Source organism: Coturnix japonica, chromosome 7 (assembly GCF_054131305.1).
Source record: "Coturnix japonica strain WE chromosome 7, WE-NBRP24, whole genome shotgun sequence".
NCBI lineage: Eukaryota > Metazoa > Chordata > Aves > Galliformes > Phasianidae > Coturnix > Coturnix japonica.
The window spans coordinates 25,041,208-25,060,367 of NC_140669.1; the positions used below are offsets into that span (position 1 = coordinate 25,041,208).

The 19,160-nt window shown below is 44.9% G+C and overlaps 1 protein-coding gene across 16 annotated transcripts in view; it reads right to left on the reverse strand.

The window, feature by feature from the left end:
- Window positions 1-576: 576 nt before the first annotated feature.
- Window positions 577-19,160, reverse strand: part of UBE2F (ubiquitin conjugating enzyme E2 F (putative)) — a 60,776-nt gene continuing 42,192 nt past the window's right edge. For all 16 annotated transcript variants that reach the window (XR_014948370.1, XR_014948368.1, XR_014948366.1 and 13 more), the window contains one exon: window positions 577-895. Coding sequence is in view for 10 of the 16 variants with exons in the window: in XM_085553479.1 (XP_085409605.1) it covers window positions 845-895 (51 nt within the window). In the remaining 6 variants the exon portion in view is untranslated. The remainder of the gene's footprint in view (window positions 896-19,160) is intronic.

Genomic DNA, 19,160 nt, shown 5'->3' on the forward strand with positions numbered 1-19,160 from the left:
AGATTTCTTGAACAAAAAAAAATCTCCCTTTCATTATGTTTTCACAGAGAGATATGTATGTATATAATATAATAAATATGGGATTTTAACAGTCCTACACAATCACTTAAATTACAGATTAGCCTGGTATTTCTTTTAACTAATTCACACGCACAAAAAAAACCCCCACGGTGGCCCAAACAGGAGCTGCAAACAGCCCTGTAAGACTTCCAAACTCGTGACAAAAAGGAACTTACATCAAACGCCACGGGGTTTGGGTGCCACGGTCAGGCTGTGTTCTGCAGAGCGCTCTGCCTGGCGCCAGCAGCTCCGGGACGAAGCTCCCACGGTTCCTGCTCATCAAAAGCAACAGGATTGTGACTGGGTTCCCAGGATGCCATTTTATTGCCCATCTGAGGTGTTCCAAACCCCCACCCACACCCGCCCGCTCTCTTTTGCCTTTTATTTCCCCCCCCAAATTAGGTGAAAGGTTTAAAAAGAAAAGTGTAATTAATTACATTTCCAATGGTGATTTCTTTTAACTTCTCAAGCATACCTCATTAACAGGATATACAGCACACTTCAGAAGAGTCAACATTTTAAAAGGAAGCAAACAACTTTTTTTTTTTTAATATACTTTTTTGTTCTTTTTTTTTTTTTCCAACCAACAAACACAATTTCTTTCTGTATTTATGCTGAACTCTCCTTTTAACATGGACAAGTTATGAAGTTGGGTTTCTTCTTCGGTAACAACATGGATACGGGACTGGTACAGTCCGGGCTGATTTTCTTCCGGTTGGTGGTGTTGAAGTTGAAGACAGCTGTGCAGCAGGGCAGCCGTAGTCCTGCCGGTCATCGCCCTTCATCATCTGGCGTAGCGCTTAATGTAATCTTCAACTTTATTCCTGAAGTCCTCCTGGGGAAGAAGCAGAGGCAGAATTACCACTAGAAATGCACACCCACCACTGATGGCTCTTCTAAACAGGCACAGACACCCCCCTCTTCCCCCCATCTGCCACCTCCGGCCCTCTGGCGGCAGACAGGAAAGCTTTGTGCCACACAGGAACGTTACTGCAGGAACTGCTTACAAACAACACGTCTCCAGGTACCTGGAGTCTGCTGAAATATCACGCCACCAAAAATAAGTGACACCTTGAACTTGCATTCGGCTGTGATAAGTTGTGGGCTGCCTTGCTGCAAACTGGAACAATTACTCATAACGGCAAACCATGCTGGAAACCTCATTTGCAGTCAGGCTGGGTTCCCTGGGTATTACAGGCTGATCCCTCGCAGCAGCAAAAGAAGCGCTCGGACTCTCCTTGGGCAGTGACAGCATCGGAGCATGTCAGTCACAGCACTGCACCTGATACACTAAGACTCACCGTATTAGCGAGGAATGGAGCTTGATTACAGAACAACCTGAGTTTGAAGGGACCCATAAGGACCATCGGGTCTGATTCCACACATCAATGCAAGAAAGCACCACCACCCACCTTTAAAGACAATAACCTGAATTAAGACCCTTTCTAACACATTTTCTTTTCTGGGTTTGCAACCATCTAGGTTTGCTGATACTGCTGGTGACAGCCCTGACTTGCTGGGAGCTGAATGAGTTAACAGAGAGCTCCATGGTGCCTGCTGCCCTACGTCACTAAAACAAGCTGGGAACATGGCCAAGGAATACCACCGGACATGGGACAGAGCCAGCTGCATTTCACTGTAACTACAGTACCTACAGGTGGCTCAGGAGCAAGACCCATGTTTTTAATGGACAGCCTGGCCCTCTGAACTCAACACACAGGAGATGGAGCTCAGAGAGGAGTGCTCCAGGAGTCTACGCCCTCCCTTAGGCATTATTGACAGATGAAGGAACTGACAGCACTGGTGAGAACGTGTTACGACTGTCCTTGCTTTGTGTGAAGGAGGTTCTCATTACGGAGCTGTAATATTCCATCTTCACATGCCATATGGCTCAACAGTCCCTGATTAACAGTGTGCGCTTTCCTACGTGCACATCTGTTCCTGTGCAGCACTGAATACTCAGAAGCAAGGAATTAGTCAGAGCAGTCTATATTCTATATGACAAAGAGGAGCACAGGATCCTGCAGGAGTGCTAAGGGAGAGCAGGAGCGGGGTTGGCGTATGCAAGTACCCATCACCTTGCAGCAGGCACCTGCCTTGCTGCTCTCTGCCCCCTACTTTTACCATACAAAGGCTGATCCTCAATTCTGCATCCCATGGTCTGGATGCTGAGAAGAAGAGGGGGAGATGTGCTGCTGCCAGCGACCCATCCGCTGGGCTCCTGCTTTGCCCCTCCTGGGACAGCTGCTCGCCCTGTCAGTGGGGCTGTCAGGCCACAGGCTGCTGTAAGGGGAGAGGGCTGATTGTTGCTGTGACATTTCACTCCGGTAGCACAGATGCTACAGCGCATGACACCCCATCAGAAGCAACCCAGCCAGCCATTAAAGCCTTGAAAGGCCATCAGGGAGTGCTGGAAATACTTTTTAAAGCTTTTCAAAGGGGAAATCTAATTTTAATTTGCCTTTCATCAACTCATGGTGCAGCGTTTCCTTCGCGAGCTTTGAGATAGCAGACAGATGGAGTAAGAGGCTGCCAGTGCTGCCCGTGGGTTTCCCAGTGGCATGGGGGTGGTGGGGAGAAGCAAAGCTGGGCTTTGCACCTGGGAGCGGTACCTGCAGCCCTGTCTTGCTTGGGTTGGAAGGTCAGTAGAAGACAGCAAAAGCCCATGGATGAGCGAGAGCTGGTGGACACCCACAGTGTGGCAGTGCCCGCTCCAGCTTCAGACCATGAATGAGCAAAAAGCCATTTCGGAGCAGACCTGAAGCAGCTTTGCCCCAAGCTGAGCTGCAGGGAGGTCAGAGCGGTACGTGAGCACAGCGGGCCCATGGGGAAGTATGCACTGCATGAGTAATGCTGGCCAAATCCCTGCTTCATCTGCTGAGAATCATATTGGGGCATCAATCAACTGAAAGGAAACCTGGAATTAATCAGAGGATGAAGAGCATGTGATATATGAGCCACAACAGGTTTCACAGTATCACTGTGCTGAAAACTGGGTTACAGCCTCACTCAGTGCTCCAGGAGGAGGACACGATAATTGGGCAGGTTTGCCTATTAGACCTCACAGAACACATTTAGAGCAACCCTTCTTCTCCATCTTGTAGGAAAAAATGAGTCTTCACACCCATCAGCCCCCATACTTCCACTGTCTTTTAGAAAGGAGCTGAATGAAACACAAAAGCCTCTAGTATGAGGCTTTTTCCCAATCCACGTTTCTACCTTGCTGTGATTTTCATGGCACTGTTTTATTCACAGCTCAGCTTCCACATCATTTTAAACACTTTCTGAGCCCTGTGATTACATTTCAGTTGCATGAAGAAAGACTTGGAAAGAAGGGAGGGTGAAAAACAGCACAAGTGTCCCCGCCGCACTCACACCAAGTAGGTGCAGCCCCCACATCATCAGGTTTTGGACATTTCCCCTCCCTCCCAGCCCCCCATACTGCTGCTCTCACAGACAGGTCACAGAAGTGATGTAAGAGGTGGCACTGATGTGTACCTGCTAGACGGCCTGCTCAGGGAGGAGGCCAATGTGCACTGTGCAGAACGAAGCACTTCAAGGTGCTCAGTAGAGAAAAAAGCCATGGCTTAGGAGGCATAAAAGCTGCAGAGGTGGTCAGGGCCTGCAGCTAAGTCCTGCAGAGGAAGGTCCAAACCCCAAAAGAGCCTCGCCACCACCCTCACCTTCCAAAGAGGAGTCTTCACTCGGCTCCTGGGGGTCCTCTGGTCCTACTGCTGCAGCCAAGTGACTCAGGCTTTGCCCTGGCTCTGACTGATCCACTTTGTAATGCTTACACTTTATCCAGGTTGATGAAGGCAAGAACAACCACCAGGGTCTGCTCTGAATCATTTCCACGTGGCCTCAGGCAAACCTACGCTTCCACCAGCGAGCACAAAGCTGCTCTGCTCCTGAGAGCCTTGCTGATACAGCTGTTGGAACTGTCTGCAGGAAGCAGCCCTGAAAAACAGTCACCTCAATCATCCCAATTACACAGACGCTACAAACGTACTTCCACCTGTGAGGATGCCACTCATTCCCAAGAGAGGATATGTCTTCAGGATCTGAGATCTTAATGGCTAAATGACCACAGCAGAGGAAATCAGCATTGTCTGGGCCTGGGCAAGAGAGCTTTTGCCAGTCATCCCTCCCCAAGTCGTGCCCAGGTCACACAGTGAGGCACGAGGAAGGGAAGCTCAGCACAGACTTCTCCCAAAGCCACACGTTTGTCTACAGAACATGAAACAGAAGCTTTCCTTCTAAGCCACCAACATGCCTAACAAATGTCAATCAAAAGGTTTCGAACATCTGCATTTCTGCCATTGCCTCCGCAACAGTCAAACTGTCTGCAAAAGCTTCATCCATTCCAAGGAGGCAGAAAGAGGCTCCATCCTTAATCAAAGGTGGGTAATGGTTTCTATAAATACCCTCAGCATTAGAAGAGGAACTTTCTTTTTCCTATTTACATCTGTTAGCACAATTAGCAGTTGTGTCACTGCTCGTTTGCACACGCTGCTTAATTCGCTTCACGCTCAGCAGGGAAGGCTCCAAAGCTGTCACGGATGCAGCACAAAACAGGGAGGAAAATCCAAAGAAAGCAGCAGTGCCATTCTCTAAATGCACAAATGCCAGGGGAAAATGAAATACGTATCCCTTGTTGCTGCCGCAATTTCAGCACTACCCCCATCAAAAAGGGAGGCTGGCTGTGCTAAGCAAGCGCATGGTAAACATGGAGATAAATAAATGCAGTCACTCACAGGGTGCACTCCTTTGCAAAGATGGGTTTGGACTGGGATGGTTCTGCTGCTCCTACTAAGACAGCTTGGCTGCAATCAAAGCAGTAAAAAACGAGTAACAAAAATTAAGCAGCTTCCCCCAAAAAACCTGCTTGGATACCTCAGGAAGACATTGTGGGTGCTTCTAAGTAGAGCAATTCTTCCACGTTTCATAACCTCTCTTATAAAGTGTGGGGACGGAGATACATGGCTCGCTATGCAGGAATAAATGCGAGCTGCTTTTTTTTTTTTACCTGAAGGAGGTCAAGAAGCCCCCACTCTTCCATCACGTCACAGTTTTGTACTGTTCTTGAAGAAAACATTCAGAACCAGCTCCTTCCTATTAGTGAGAGAAATCTCAGCATGCCCAGGGCCAGCATGGAGCTATCAGTTTAAACACAAGAATGAGGTTAAGTGGGAAACCTTATACCCAACAATGGACAAAGGCAGACCCCAGTCCAAGAGAAGCTCAAACACGAGGATGTAAAACGTCGCAGCAAGGAAGAGGCTGCACTAATCTAAGCGACGCACTGACTCAAATATTCTGCAATGCAAACAACATTAAAATGAGGGCCTGGCAATGCCAGCTTGAAGCAAACATAATGAGAGCGAGATGTGGGCTTGCCTCCCCTCGTTAGCTGCAACAATACCCTGTCTTGACGAGCACAAGCAGCCTTTCTGTTGCCTGCTCTTCCTTGAGCTAAGAGCCAATTGCATCAATCGAGCCGTTGACAAAGTCCAGCTCTGAACAAGTTGAAGATAAAAGCATACTAATTCGTGTCCTAAATTCTTAGATGCACAAATCAAAAAGGCTGGAGAGTTCCTGGAGGCACGGATCTATTCTGGTCACTCTGAGTCTCTCTAGAAGAGCAGCAGAATAAAACGTACGTGGAACTGGTCAACTGTCCTGAAGGGTTTGATGCTCCATGGAACATACAAGTCTGACAGAGATTGTAACTCAAGCACACAAATCCACTCCAGCAATTTCAGGGAGCGCCAGCTGAGATTCCAGGTAAAACAGAGGCACTGAGACAACAAAACAAAGCTAAAGAAGGGGCAAAGGCAGTAAAAAGGTCCAGCTGTAGCCTACGGACATCCACACGCACTTTTTGGGTGAACATTAATGGGATTGTCCTGTAGGAAGAACTGTCTGGAGAGCTGTCCTGAAGTCTCCTGACATACCTCAGCCAGAGAGGAAGTATCAGTGAAGACCAAGGGATTCCTCAAGTGTTCTAACGATTCATCATAACGTTTGTCAAAACATTTCTTACAATAAGGAGTTTCAAATAGCAGTATCTTCTTACTGTTTCCATGAGTATATATAGAACCACTCATGCCATCTCAAACTCTCTCCCATAGCCCTGCGTCCCACAGCAAACTCGTCGGCACTTTCCTTCTCATTGTAATTTCTTGCCATGAAATGAGTGACACCTCAAACTCAGCTATGATCCAGCACAGAATTTGACAGTGATTTGGTTTTGTTGTTGTAGTTTTTTAACCATTTCCTTGAGAATTAATAATACAAAATGAAGCAGCAGCCGCTTCAAAGCCTTGACTTCAGTTACCTCTACAGCAACCTGAATAGCAAAAAACAGTGCAAGAGCTTGTGGTGCTGACAAAGAACGTGTTGAGCAAAAATCCCCTATAAAATACCACATACCTCGGTCTAAGTGCTGATGAATTCAAATATGGCCAAAGAAGGAAGAGCAAAAAAGACAGATGCATGTGAAAATATGCAGATCTTGTGATCACTATGAAGTAATGGGACTCCCCTTGGAGTCAGAATTGCTGGTGGGTAGTTCCCTCTACCAGAATAAAGCCTCCTTTAGTCAGTGTGTTTTATTGGCATCCCACACACTCTTGCCCACACAGCTGCAGAATAGCCAGCAAAATCAAGGAAGGACCTCAAAACATACCTTCAGCAAGCAAAGACAACAAGATCTGTCTGCCTACAGATTTGCAAGCTATCACTGCTACTCTCCTCGCCCCACCACAATACAGCTTCCACGATAGTCCTCCCCTCATCCTTCTGGTCTCCTCCCCAGCAGTTAGATGAAATAAAATCTATGCTCCATGTGCCCTCATGGGCCAAAGGCATCTCATGTGGCGTGGGTGCCAGGCTCCCACCACTGCTGAACGCTGATCTCCAGCCTCGGAGACAAAATCCCACTGGATGCTCTCCTGCTGAGTGACCTTCCCCAGTTGACTCTACTTTGAGCACAGGGGCTGGTCCAGAGCATCCAGGGGGTTCTGCCTCCCTCGGCAATTCCACAGCTCTGTGAAATGCCCCCTGAACACGTCTCAGCACTGTTACAGAACAGACAGGCCTCCTAATGTGATTCAGAATTGTTTACTTGGTTACACTGGATGTAAGCAAGGAAGAAGAAATACATGTTTGTATCAAGACCTTCACCTTCAAGTTAAATTAAAACCACAGGCTTCTCATGTAACCTGCCAGCTGCCTAACAATTTCCCAGCATCTCCTTACTCATTATCATCGGTATTCATCATTTTACATCTCTTCCAATTATTTTGCTGCTGCTGTGGGAACATCAGACTGACAGTCTCCAAAACAATACTCAACTTCTATCAGAGAAAGCAAGGGAAAACAGAAATCCTTCAAAAGCAGTCGTGGCAGAGGTTGACACATCTACCCATACCGTGACGCACCAAACACGGGAATAATTTGTTACAAGCATAATTTTAAATATTGAAAAATGGAAGAGAAAATTGATGGCCTTGTCAACTCCGTAATTCCTTCACTCTCAGCTCCACAGAAATGCTTTTGTTCTACACCTAATTACTATTATTTTATATTCCACTAGGTGCAAGACCAGATAGCTTAGCTTAGAAATGAATCCTCCCTTTCCCCACCTGCCCAGCCACAGTGCACTCTAATAAACCTGAATACCTGAAACAACCTGAAGGGCCCTGCAGCTCTGCATCTCTCCCCACTTACAGTAATTGACACTGATCATGTAGATGGATTGCTCTAATGATCAGGACAAGAACTTACTTTTCTTTCTGCACCTTTTTTTTTTTTTTTTATTTTTGTAGCTACATGTGCTGCACTGCCCTGCTCAGGAAGCCATCCTTCCTATGGCAGCCTTCCTTTTTATTTTTAAGACAACAGCCACTGACTTTAACCACACACGACACAATTTTCCTCCAGCCAAGGACTGCCTGAAAAATTCAGGACTTAAAGCAGCCAGACACACACGAGAGTGAGTTGCTGTTAGGAACTCGGTCTGAAGACGTGCACCGATTTGCTGTCCGATCATTCCCTGTTTCTCGCATCATGCACTGGATTGAAGGGGTAATGTTGCTGAGAGGTTAGAAAGTAAAACACTAGCACAAAAGTCTCAGCTGTGCAGCACCGTGATGATTTAAGCCAAAGTCCAATCTTAGTTCTGAAAAATAGCTTCTCATGGGAACCCACAGACCTACCATGTTCAGATTCCTCAGGTGGCTGCAAACTTGACCTTCTCTTACAATGGGATGGGCATTGCTCCCCCAGTTCCCACCTTCCAAAAGACATCCAAGCATGGTTTACTGACTCTTCCTCCTACTCAGTGTAATTCCTATTTATTTTTCAAGAGGGATTTCAGCTCCTAGGTTCACATGCTGAATGATATTAAAGAATCAGAAGCAGCTGTTGTTTCCTACAACAAGCAATGTAATACTTTGGAAGTTATAAAGGGCTTATTTTTAGTTGGGCGATAGGCTAATACCCCAGCAGTATTAGAGCAGTGCTTTACAGCAGTAATACAAGAAAACCAGTTACCTACAGCAGCTGTTAGCAATCTTGTCTGTACAGATTTCAGTGCTGCTCAATATGTACCCACTGGGCTCACGTGGCCTGCAGAACCATCCAAAATTGCTTCTGTAGTCACTGCCAAACAAAACACAGTGAACGCAACTGTCTGATCTGCTGGGATCAGAATATGTGATCTAAGCACAAAAACAGAGGGCTTGGCCATAAACCAACATGCTGGAGAGTGCTACTTAACACAGGAGAAGAAATCAAGCAATCAGTTATCATTTAAGAACGTAGCTTTCTCTGATGAGGAAACCCAGTTGAGTCCTTGGTTAATGGGTGCAGATGGGCACTTGCTGTTAACAAATGGTGACTGTGATGGTCACAGCCAGCCATGTGACTGCAGAGCCACAAGAACAGAGGTTATGAACACATCATACGCTCAGCACCACGCTGTGGGCTCACACGTGATAGCTGACTTGTGGGCTCTGCTGATTGCTCACACCAATCGCACAGAAAGCAGTATACATGTGATGTGGTAAATGACTATAATAAAGGCATAATAAAATAAAGCTCTTTCTAGACTCCAGAAGGCAAAAAAATCCTGGCTTTATGGATTTTGTCACTGAATATTCATACTGCTGACAACATATTTGGCACAGTATGATATGCTTGAGTTTGCAGGTTGTGCCCAAGCCTGCCAACACAGTGCTGGATCGCATGGAGAACAGCCACCCTCTGACAACACCTCTCTTTGGCAGCTGTAACCCATCCACTGCCCTCCTTTTGCTCTGCTGACACAGTGTTTGAGGTGGGTGCCGGCACGGTGCTGACAAGAGATGCCAGGATAATTTTTGCATTGCTTATCTGCTGCTTTCTTATTCCACACACCGCAGATCAGCAGTGAAATTTCAGACTATTTCAACAAATGTTCAGTGTGCTTGACTGAACTGCATGCAAACTTGGTTTTATAGCTAAAGATGCTGTCAGATATTACCCCTTCACACTGTGTCAAAGCGAGCTGCCTACCCACAAGTGCTGGCAGAGGCTCACGCTCTGGATGCAACAGAGTGTGAGCAAGCAATCACCACCTTTAATCAAGGAACATCCAAGCACCAGGGACTCTAAGCAATGTGGAAAATGCTGATTGACCCAATTTCTTCGTGTGCACCTAGGAAAATTCTTCACTGCCTCTGCCTGACAGGTGTGCCTGCATCTGTAGCTCCAGTCATTTCTGAACAGGAAGCTGCTCACCTGCTCTCACTCAATTACAAAATAAATTGGATGAAGACAGAAATTCAAGCAAGCTGCACAGAGCTGTCAGTCACAGATTTGACAGGCGCTCAGCAGGAAACAGGCTGATAAACTGATGTGTCAGATCTTGTAACTCTTGCTCAATTAGCCAGGTACCAGGCTATTCCATCATCCACAGGGAGCTGGATTGGATGATCCTTTCATCTTGGGATACTCAGTGATTCTATCATCACCCTGGAGCTAGATACCTTGTTACATCCTTCCAGTAACAGATAAGACGCATTTTGTTCTTAACTCCATTCACTGACGCAAGATTACACCAGGGTGCGTTAGCTTGACATGTCACTAAGAGCTTCCCATTCCCTTCCATGCTTTGTTCTTACGTACAGGAGATGGAGAAGAATGGCAAGTTAGCTGCATTCTGACTGTGTTACATCTCCAAGTCTTGTAAAAGTAATTAATACAACACCATGAGTTGTGCCAAAACAGGAAGGACAGCTGGCTCACAGTGCTTGCTGCAACTGCTGCTGTATGGCCAACACAAAATTCAAAGACTCAAACTGGATTCTGAACGTTCTCAATGCTTTTTAAATTGAAAGACAAATGGATGGCATCCAGCCCTTTGCACATTTACATGCACAGTATAGCTTACTTGCTTTCCAGGCTAGAAGCAATGTCAAACATTAATCTGATCCCTCTGCCCTGCTAATAAATTGATAAGGATGCTTTCCCAATATCCTGGAGGGGTGTGAAACCACGCTTCGTTCACCTACAGCCTCTGCTCAGTTGGCTCGATGGATGAAATCTGGGTTTATTATAAGGATTCCTGCAGCTTTTTGTTTGTTATGCCCTTGCGCTACTGGGCAGAATTTGGAGAACAGACTTGAAAAACGATACGAGGACGTGCCCACTTTTTAACCTCCTGAACAGAATGCAGCTGAAACTTCCCGACATCTAACAGCTGGGTATTTTCACAGTGGGGCTACAGAACACAGCCTGCCACTCAGCTATCTGGAAAGATGGACTCAACGTACCCTGACTTGCTACAGGCAAGCATGTAAAGCTTGCAGAGGGGAGATCACAAAACCACACTGACCTTTTAAATCCCTGATTATAGCCCACAAGTAGGAAAAAGCCTGCATAGTACATTAAGAGAAGCCATAACTTGTAATGCTGTGCACTCAGAGCCCTCAATTTGCAAAAATTGAATGCTGTGATGACTTCCAGGTTGGACATAAGGTCACTGCAATGCTTGCTTCTAACCCAGGCATCCAGCCAGATGTTCTCAACACACCTGGGGGCTTTGCTTGGGTCTGTGCATACAAGGGATATCATTAAACGAAAAAGCAGAGAGCACAACCCAGAACAGAAGAGCTACCAAGAAACACAACTGTCTCGTTAGCAGGAGCCAAGCCACAAACTAAAACATTTCAGCTTTAATCGAAAGCATTTCCACCCAACAGAACTATCAAGCTTATTGCACAGACGTGTAAATGATAATTTATAAAGAAGGTCTTCAACAAGATCTGACAGCAGGGACTGAGAAGCCTCCCACAGCAAGCAGAAAGAGAAGCCCAAGTGTCTGGTCTCATTGCGGTAACTCTTCCCATTGCTGCTGAAGGGAAGAGCACTGCCAGCTCTGGGAGAGCTCCAGCTCTAAGGAGCATCTCCTCTGCTCCCTGTGCACCAAAGCCTCAGGGAAGCAGCACAAAGAAAAACCAGTCACACTCCTGTACGCCTTCAGAAACAGCCAAAGCAAGGGTTTTTTCCTCACTAAGGTGACGAGACAAGTCAGTAAGGCACACTCCATCCCATCTCCCCACCACATCCACCTGCATCTGAGAATTGCTCCCTGCCAAACACCCAGCACAACCAGCCCCCATCTGGTTTCTTTCCTAGCACCTGCTCAAACACACTCCTAACAATAAGTAATGCTTTAAAGAAAGCCCCAAATGAACTTCAAGGCAATGTTTTCAAATAACTTCCCTGTTCTAAGACGTATTTTCCAGCTGTCTTGAACCATCACTAAGCCTAAGAAGCAAAAACAGTAATCACAATTGGACAGCTATTAACTGTAAAATCACAATTCACAATCAGAATTTCTCAAATATCATCAGCACACTGGTGAATTCAATAAGCATTATCTTCAACAAACACAATGGGGGAAGGCATTAAACCAATAGGCTTCCCATAAAGCCTTTTGGAATGTGCTGCTGAGGACCAAATCAACCTGCTAGGAAACAAGCATTCAAGTAAAGTCAGGACTTAACCTGTGTGATGTATGGCTGGTGCTTCACCTGTGGCATATGCACATGGTATTTCATATTTTGCAAAGTACAAACGTTTCAACTGCCTTCAATTTCATCAAGAAATACCATCAAAGGAAAAGAGCCACTTCACATAACTTAATCATCTGGAAAACAGAATGCTTGATTAGACCTGTTTCTAATGTGTTTTTTTTCCCCTGCATACTGGCTGTTTCTGAACTGCATGGTAAAAGGCACAGCATACAGGAACCAGAACATCTCACATATGATCTATTTTATATATATACACACACACACATATATATACATATATATATATGTATGTATATATAAAAGTGTTTTATACTGGAATGCTCATGCCTTCTCTACCAGGATGATGATGTCCCTGCTGCTGGGTTCAAAATCCTACACCACATATTTCTGGCATAAGCATCAGAGCAGGAAAGTGGGGACAATGCTGAGAGAACCAGGCAAGGCAAAACCTGTCAGCCTTCAGCTCCTCCCTTTGCCAGTGCAGCATGGGAGCCTGAAATGATGGTTTTAAACTCAGCTTCAAAACTTCGGTGATGCTAGAAGTCATCCAGTACTCAACTGCATTCTGCTCCCTTCTAATGCTTTTCAAGCACAGATTTCAGTGTCCTCACCACATCTACAGCAGGTTGGGTTTCCATGCAAATCTCATCCAAAACCAGAAAAACATCTGTTAAGTTGTGAGAGAGATCCTGACAGGTTACCGTCAGTAAGGAAACTCTCATCTCCAGAAAATTATCACCGTTTTAACAGTAGAAACTCAGCACAAAGATTCTGCAAAGACAGATGCCTCACTCACAAAATGCTTCTGACATAAAAAGTACATTGAAAAAGAACAGCTATGACAGAGATGTAGAGAACTTAAATGATGACTATGAATCAGGTAAGTGAATTAACTTGAACCAGAAGAGATGATGATTTTGTTTTCCAAGCTTTCAAGTTCTAATTTTTGTGTTACTGCTTGGCTGCTTAGTCTCCAAAACAAGCACTGTAAGTCAGCACTTGCATCACACTTTTCATTTGGATGCATCAGATAACATTTCAAACGGTCTAGTCTACTGATATATCAAATTAGATGAATAAGTCTGAAAAGACTTTCACCCAGAGGGTGGTGATGCACTGGAACAGGTTGCCCAGGGAGGCTGTGGATGCCCCATCCCTGCAGGCATTCAAGGTCAGGCTGGATGTAGCTCTGGGCAGCCTGATCTGCTGGTTGGTGTCCCTGCACATAGCAGGGGGGTGGAACTGAGTGAGCACTGCGGTCCTTTTCAACCCAGGACATTCTATGATTCTGTGAAGAACAATCCTGAGATAAAGAACAAAGCAAATCTGAAAACACTACTTCACTGCAAATGCACTTCTTCAGCTGCACAGAAAAATGGACTTTCAATGTAGACTTAAATCCAAATGTAGTCATGTCCCTATTAAGTATGAGCACAGAAATAAAAAGCCAAGAGGATGAAAAGTACAGCTGGACCTGACATGGGTTAGGAAAAGTCTTTAGCAGCATCAAATTGGAAATGATGCCCAGGCTGCAAATTCTGGGTCTTTTTAACTCTCTGAAGGCATCATCGGTGTGAGGATAAAATCACTCCAAGCTTTAGCAAAGAAGCGTGACTTGAGATGTACCAGCACCCTGCACTTAGCACTGTCTGCTAGGCAGCAGCAATGCCTACAGGCACAGCAGGGAAGGGAAAGTCTAGGGCTCCTGGCTGGTGGGACAGATGGTTCACAGCACCTGGTAAAATCTAGGGTTAAGACTTTAAAAATGTGCAAGTGTGGGGGTGAAATTCAGCTTACTATATTTCCAAAGGGATGCCTAATGATATCCTAGGATTTATCATAGAATCATAGAATCACCAAGGTTGGAAAAGACCTAAAGATCATCCAGTCCAGCCGTTCACCTATTACCAATAGCTCCCACTCCCTATCTTTGTCGTCTTACCTTTTCACCATTATTTTCAGGCAGACCCCTTGCTACTTTCTCTTTCAATGACTCTCCTGATCTCAGAATATACACTCATGTCCCCTCCTTTGCATTTCAGGCGCTCCTGGTTCTCACTCATTAACCCAAGGGAAACTCTGAGACTTTAAGACTGCTCTCTAAAAATGCTAAACTGTTTGCTTGTCATAAAACCATGACATTGCTACTTAAGAATTCCAAAGAACCGCATACACTTGTGAAGTCATAAAGGCTCTCCAGTGAGATCTGTAATCTATCGCTGTCTTAATTATTAATGCTATTTCTAATGGAATTACATTGGCGTGCTCAGTTGTGAGGGTGAGAAGGCTTTCCTCGAGCAATTCAAGGAAAACACTCATCTCAGAAGACTCATTAAAACAGCCTCCTAAGACAGTGCACAGCTGGGAAGAGAGATGTTTGTAAGCCTAGTTTCCTAAAGACTGAGGCTATATAGGGAAATTAGGAACCGAAGAGGATACCTAAGGGGCAGCTTTGGACTCTATAACAACATGAACATTATGAATCCATCTGATAGCTGTCACTGCAGCACAGCATTCCAGCTCCCTTGAATTTCCTCATTACAATTCTTACAAATGCACAGCACCCATGAAGTGACAACACAACCCATGAACACAGTCATTCCAGCATATGAAGTTGCCTCAAAACAGAACAGGCTGCCCAGGGAGGTGGTGGAGTCTCCTTCTCTGGAGATATTTAAGACCCGCCTGGACACCTACCTGTGTGACATGGTGTAGGGAGCCTGCTTTGGCAGGGGGGTTGGACTCGATGATCTCTAGAGGTCCCTTCCAAGCCCTACAATTCTGTGATTAGAAATAGCCAGTGACAAAACAACTGCCAAAATTCCCCAGCCACAGTGAAAACCCAAGATTCCTAAAACCTGGACTAGAAGCAAAGCCCCCTGCACAAACAGATACAAATACTTCTTCATTAAATACCAAAACAACAGCAATCCAGCCATGGAAAAGGCATGGAAAATTATTAAGTCTCCCCTCACTGACAGTAGCAGAATATGACTGAGGAAAAAAAAGTCAAAAGACAAGAAGAGCACTTTTCTGTAGCAGTGTTGAGCTGCACGTTCTTTAGAGCTTGTCAGACTCCCAGGAAATAAAAGAAGGCAGGTAGGGATCAGGCTGACAGGCAGCTGGAGTGTCTGCTGGAAGCAGCATGCTGGCCTCTTCACATCCTGGATGTTGCCAGCAATAATCACATTGAGTCTGACAGTAGCCTTTCTCCAGTGACAACTGTGATCCTTCTGCCTGGGGCAAGCAAAGGGAAGGCCATGATGTGTGACATTAACAATGTCTTCTTGACGCAATTGCTGGCTGACTGCAGGCTGCACTCCTACCTGTCAGTGTGTTTCTGAGCTCCGTGATGGGAAACACATTGACACTGCTTCTCAAGGAAGAGTCAAACAAGATCCTTTAAGCTGTGGGTGTCCAACCTTCTGGCTCGCCTGGGATACACTGAATGAACAGGAGTTGTCTAGGGCTGCATCTATGAAGGCTGCTCCAGAAGTAATGCATCCTATTCATTAACATAGAAACTAGGACCAATACAAAGAGCACAACAACACTGTTTGACAGAGCTAAATCTCAGCTACAAAACACTCTTTCTCAACATCACCACAAGTATTAGCTATGCATTTTTGCTACCTATGAACAAGGGTTTGCATGCCGTGGCTCATCAAAACCCAGACTAGCAGAGGTTTCTGCTGTCATGCTGCCACTGCTGAAAGGCACCACCCATTGCCTCACTGCACTCACATCTGCAGTAAAACAACAAAGGGTGATAATGGTATGCAGCTTCTCCCTTAAAACTACTCAGAAGCCAACACACAAGAAAAAACAAATGAGTGTTTGTTAAACTGTGAGATGACAAAACCTGAAACTACATCACATTCAGCAGGAAATAGGACACAGCATTAGCACTCAGGGTAAGGGAGGCACAGTTGAAGAAAGCCAACCAGAATTTAGAATGAATAATGGACTCTTAGCCAGGGAAGGGTGTAATGAATTTTCTTGCTGGGTAGCGCACATATGGCTTTGAAATGGTTCTGGCAAATGCTGACGCTATGATGAAATATAAGGTAAGTTTTGAGGAACTCAGTGAACGCAATGGACTGAGATTGGATCTGCAAACAATTAGGAGAGGTACATGTGGAAAGCATTTTCTAGATTTCAACTAACAAACTGCAGGCAGCGCCCACAGCACCTCCAGCTAAGGAGTGCGTGAGTCCTGAGCTGCTAAGCTCATTCAACTCCGTACCTACAAGGTACACCCCTATTCTTGAACTATTCAGCTTATTTGGCTGTGAAAGAAAGCAAATCAATACAGCTCTGTTTGTTCACCACACAAAACAGCAAATCCTCAGAACACAAATGCTTTCTCACTATTCAGGAATCCCTGGAACTGATTCTAGCAGCAATCAATGGCTCTGGCATCCGAATCATCACGGACCGATTCCTCTACTAAACTCAAAGCAACTTGTCATAGCCAGCAAGTTGTTCTTCAAAATCCACAAGAAATCTCATACTATTAAGTTGATGAGATTTTATCAGCATGAGAAGATTAAATGCTGGGAAAAACATTGCTTAGTTTATGTAATGACATCTATCATCTTTTAATTCTGATTTACTGGGCTCTAAAACAAAGGGGGATGATTACTTATCTTCCAGGGATTGTGACCTAACTGCAGTGTAATGTGGAAACTACAAATGGTCCAAAAAGCAGCTCTACAAAACTGAACAATGCAAACTTTGCCCAAGCTGGAAACAATTATGAGTTAAACAAAGGCAGGGAGGTTTAAAAAAAAAATAAAAAGAGCGATGAGGAACTATAAATTCTACTGAATGTTTTATGAAATGAAGAAATGCTGTAGTCAGTAAGTTTCCAAGACCAAGGTTTGAAAACAACAGTTGTGTATGGAAGTTTGCATTGGGCCTACAGGAATACAGCCACTGAAGTGGATGTGGTCATTATGCAGGGGACAAATCCAGCCTCTAGAGGGGAATTTGTGGGCTGCAGGAAGGGCTGAGAGCAACCCCATGAGGCTCACATGGCTAAAGGCAAGGCTCTGCCCCTGGATAGGCTTGGGTCCAAAGGAAGGCTGAGGGAATAGGACTTACTGGGAAGGAGAAGACTTTGGAGAGAACCAGTAGAATCATAGAATTCTTAGAGTTGGAAGGCATCTTTAAAGGTCATCTAGTCCAGCTCCTCTGCAATGAACACATACAGCCAAATCAAATTGCTCAGGACTTGATCCAGCCTCATCTTGTAAGTCCCCAGGGATGGGGCATCAACCACACTGCTAGACAACCTAATCCAATAGCAGCCCATCAACATCAATGAGGTTACTAGGAAGAGAGCATTCATAGATGTCAACTGCGAGAGAATGGGGGAACTGTGGTCACAAGCTGAAAGAAGGGGGAATGGGGATAAAAACAACAAACAACCATGTGGGTGACTAAGCTTTGGCAGCACCCAACATCACCTGGTGATGACCCATAAGACAAACCTACAACTGGCAAAATGGAAGCCTTATCAAATTGGCTGCAGTGGCAATGAAACCACCCGAACAGTTCTACTGATAGGAGATAAGCAACAGGGTCCTATTTGAGAAATAACTACTTAGCTCACTCAAGATGGCCTCCGGCACTGAAACGGTCTGTCACTGTAAGTAATCAGTTATATCACAGGACTCCAAATCACTTCTGCAGCTGAAAAGCAGAGTGCTGAATACAGAGGTTAGCTCAGTGTAACATTTGCGAAGATGGGTACTGATGACTGCCCAGGTTTGTTGTACAGCCTTCTAAAAAGTTACTGACACCTTGCAAAATGCACAAGGAAGAAGTGCAGAATTACCAAAGCTGCTTGAATAACTGTATGCATTTTAAAGAATTAACCTAAAAGTGACCTGATGATCAGAGGCTGAAAGAATCAGTGGGGAAGAGGTTGAGTAACTGACAGCTCCTTCCTCAAGCTGACATACCCTGAAGACTGGAAGATAAAGCTGCATGAACACAGATGTCAAATGAGACGTGATTTTTCACAGCAATTAGTTGAACAACTCGAGTTCTGAATTTTGCACAATTCTTCCATTTTAGAGCAAGACTGCCTTCCCTGCATGCTCCAGTACAAGCCATGGACCTAACGCAAAAAATTAAGAAGTTCCTTATGCAGGGAGAGATCCTAAGTGTCCTTTGAAGCCTGATCTATAATGCAAACATTCACAGTATGACTGTTCTCTGAGAATCAATAATAGAGATCTGATATCTGTGATGTGACTACAAATACAACTTTGAGAATCTGCAGGAAGAGAAGCATTTTTGATGACTTAATAGCAGCCTAGAGAACTGAATGAACTCCAGCTCTATGTTTTAAATAACCAGAGGCAGGTTTCAGATTAGCTGTTAACTTCCCAAGCAGCCGCACTAAGCCTCAATGTCTGTATCTCAGGGTTTGCAATCTGAAATGACATCAGTGAAACAGTCATCTCCCCCAGGAGAACCACAGAAGACCATTCAATGTACATCTGTTTTGGCTTTTACGTATACTCCCATGCTGCCAAATGACCGCAGGCATTTCCTTATGGTATCTGCTATACATAGATCTTTGTAGACATAACTATTTGTATGCGGTTGTATTTGCGTATCTGTGCGTATATACAGCATGCATGTATATCACATATACAATATCAGTATGATTGTATTATGCACATAAAAATGGCTTAGGGAAAATTCACTAAAATTCCCATATTAATCATATTGTGTAATGCAACATTTTCTTAAGAGAGGGACAGAACCACAGCAGTTTCACGCTATAATGAAGTGCTCAGACACTACGTGACATCTATTCACTCGGGAGACAAAAACGCAAGCTGCAATCACATCCTTTTGAGGCTAAGTGTAAAAGCAGTCATTTCTCCCCCTTGCAATCCCTAGGCAGGCATTATTGGTTTTGTTTCCCTGATGCTTGGAAGGCATACAGTGGATAATCCAACGCTTCCTGTCAAAAACTCAGCAAAGAATATGACAAAC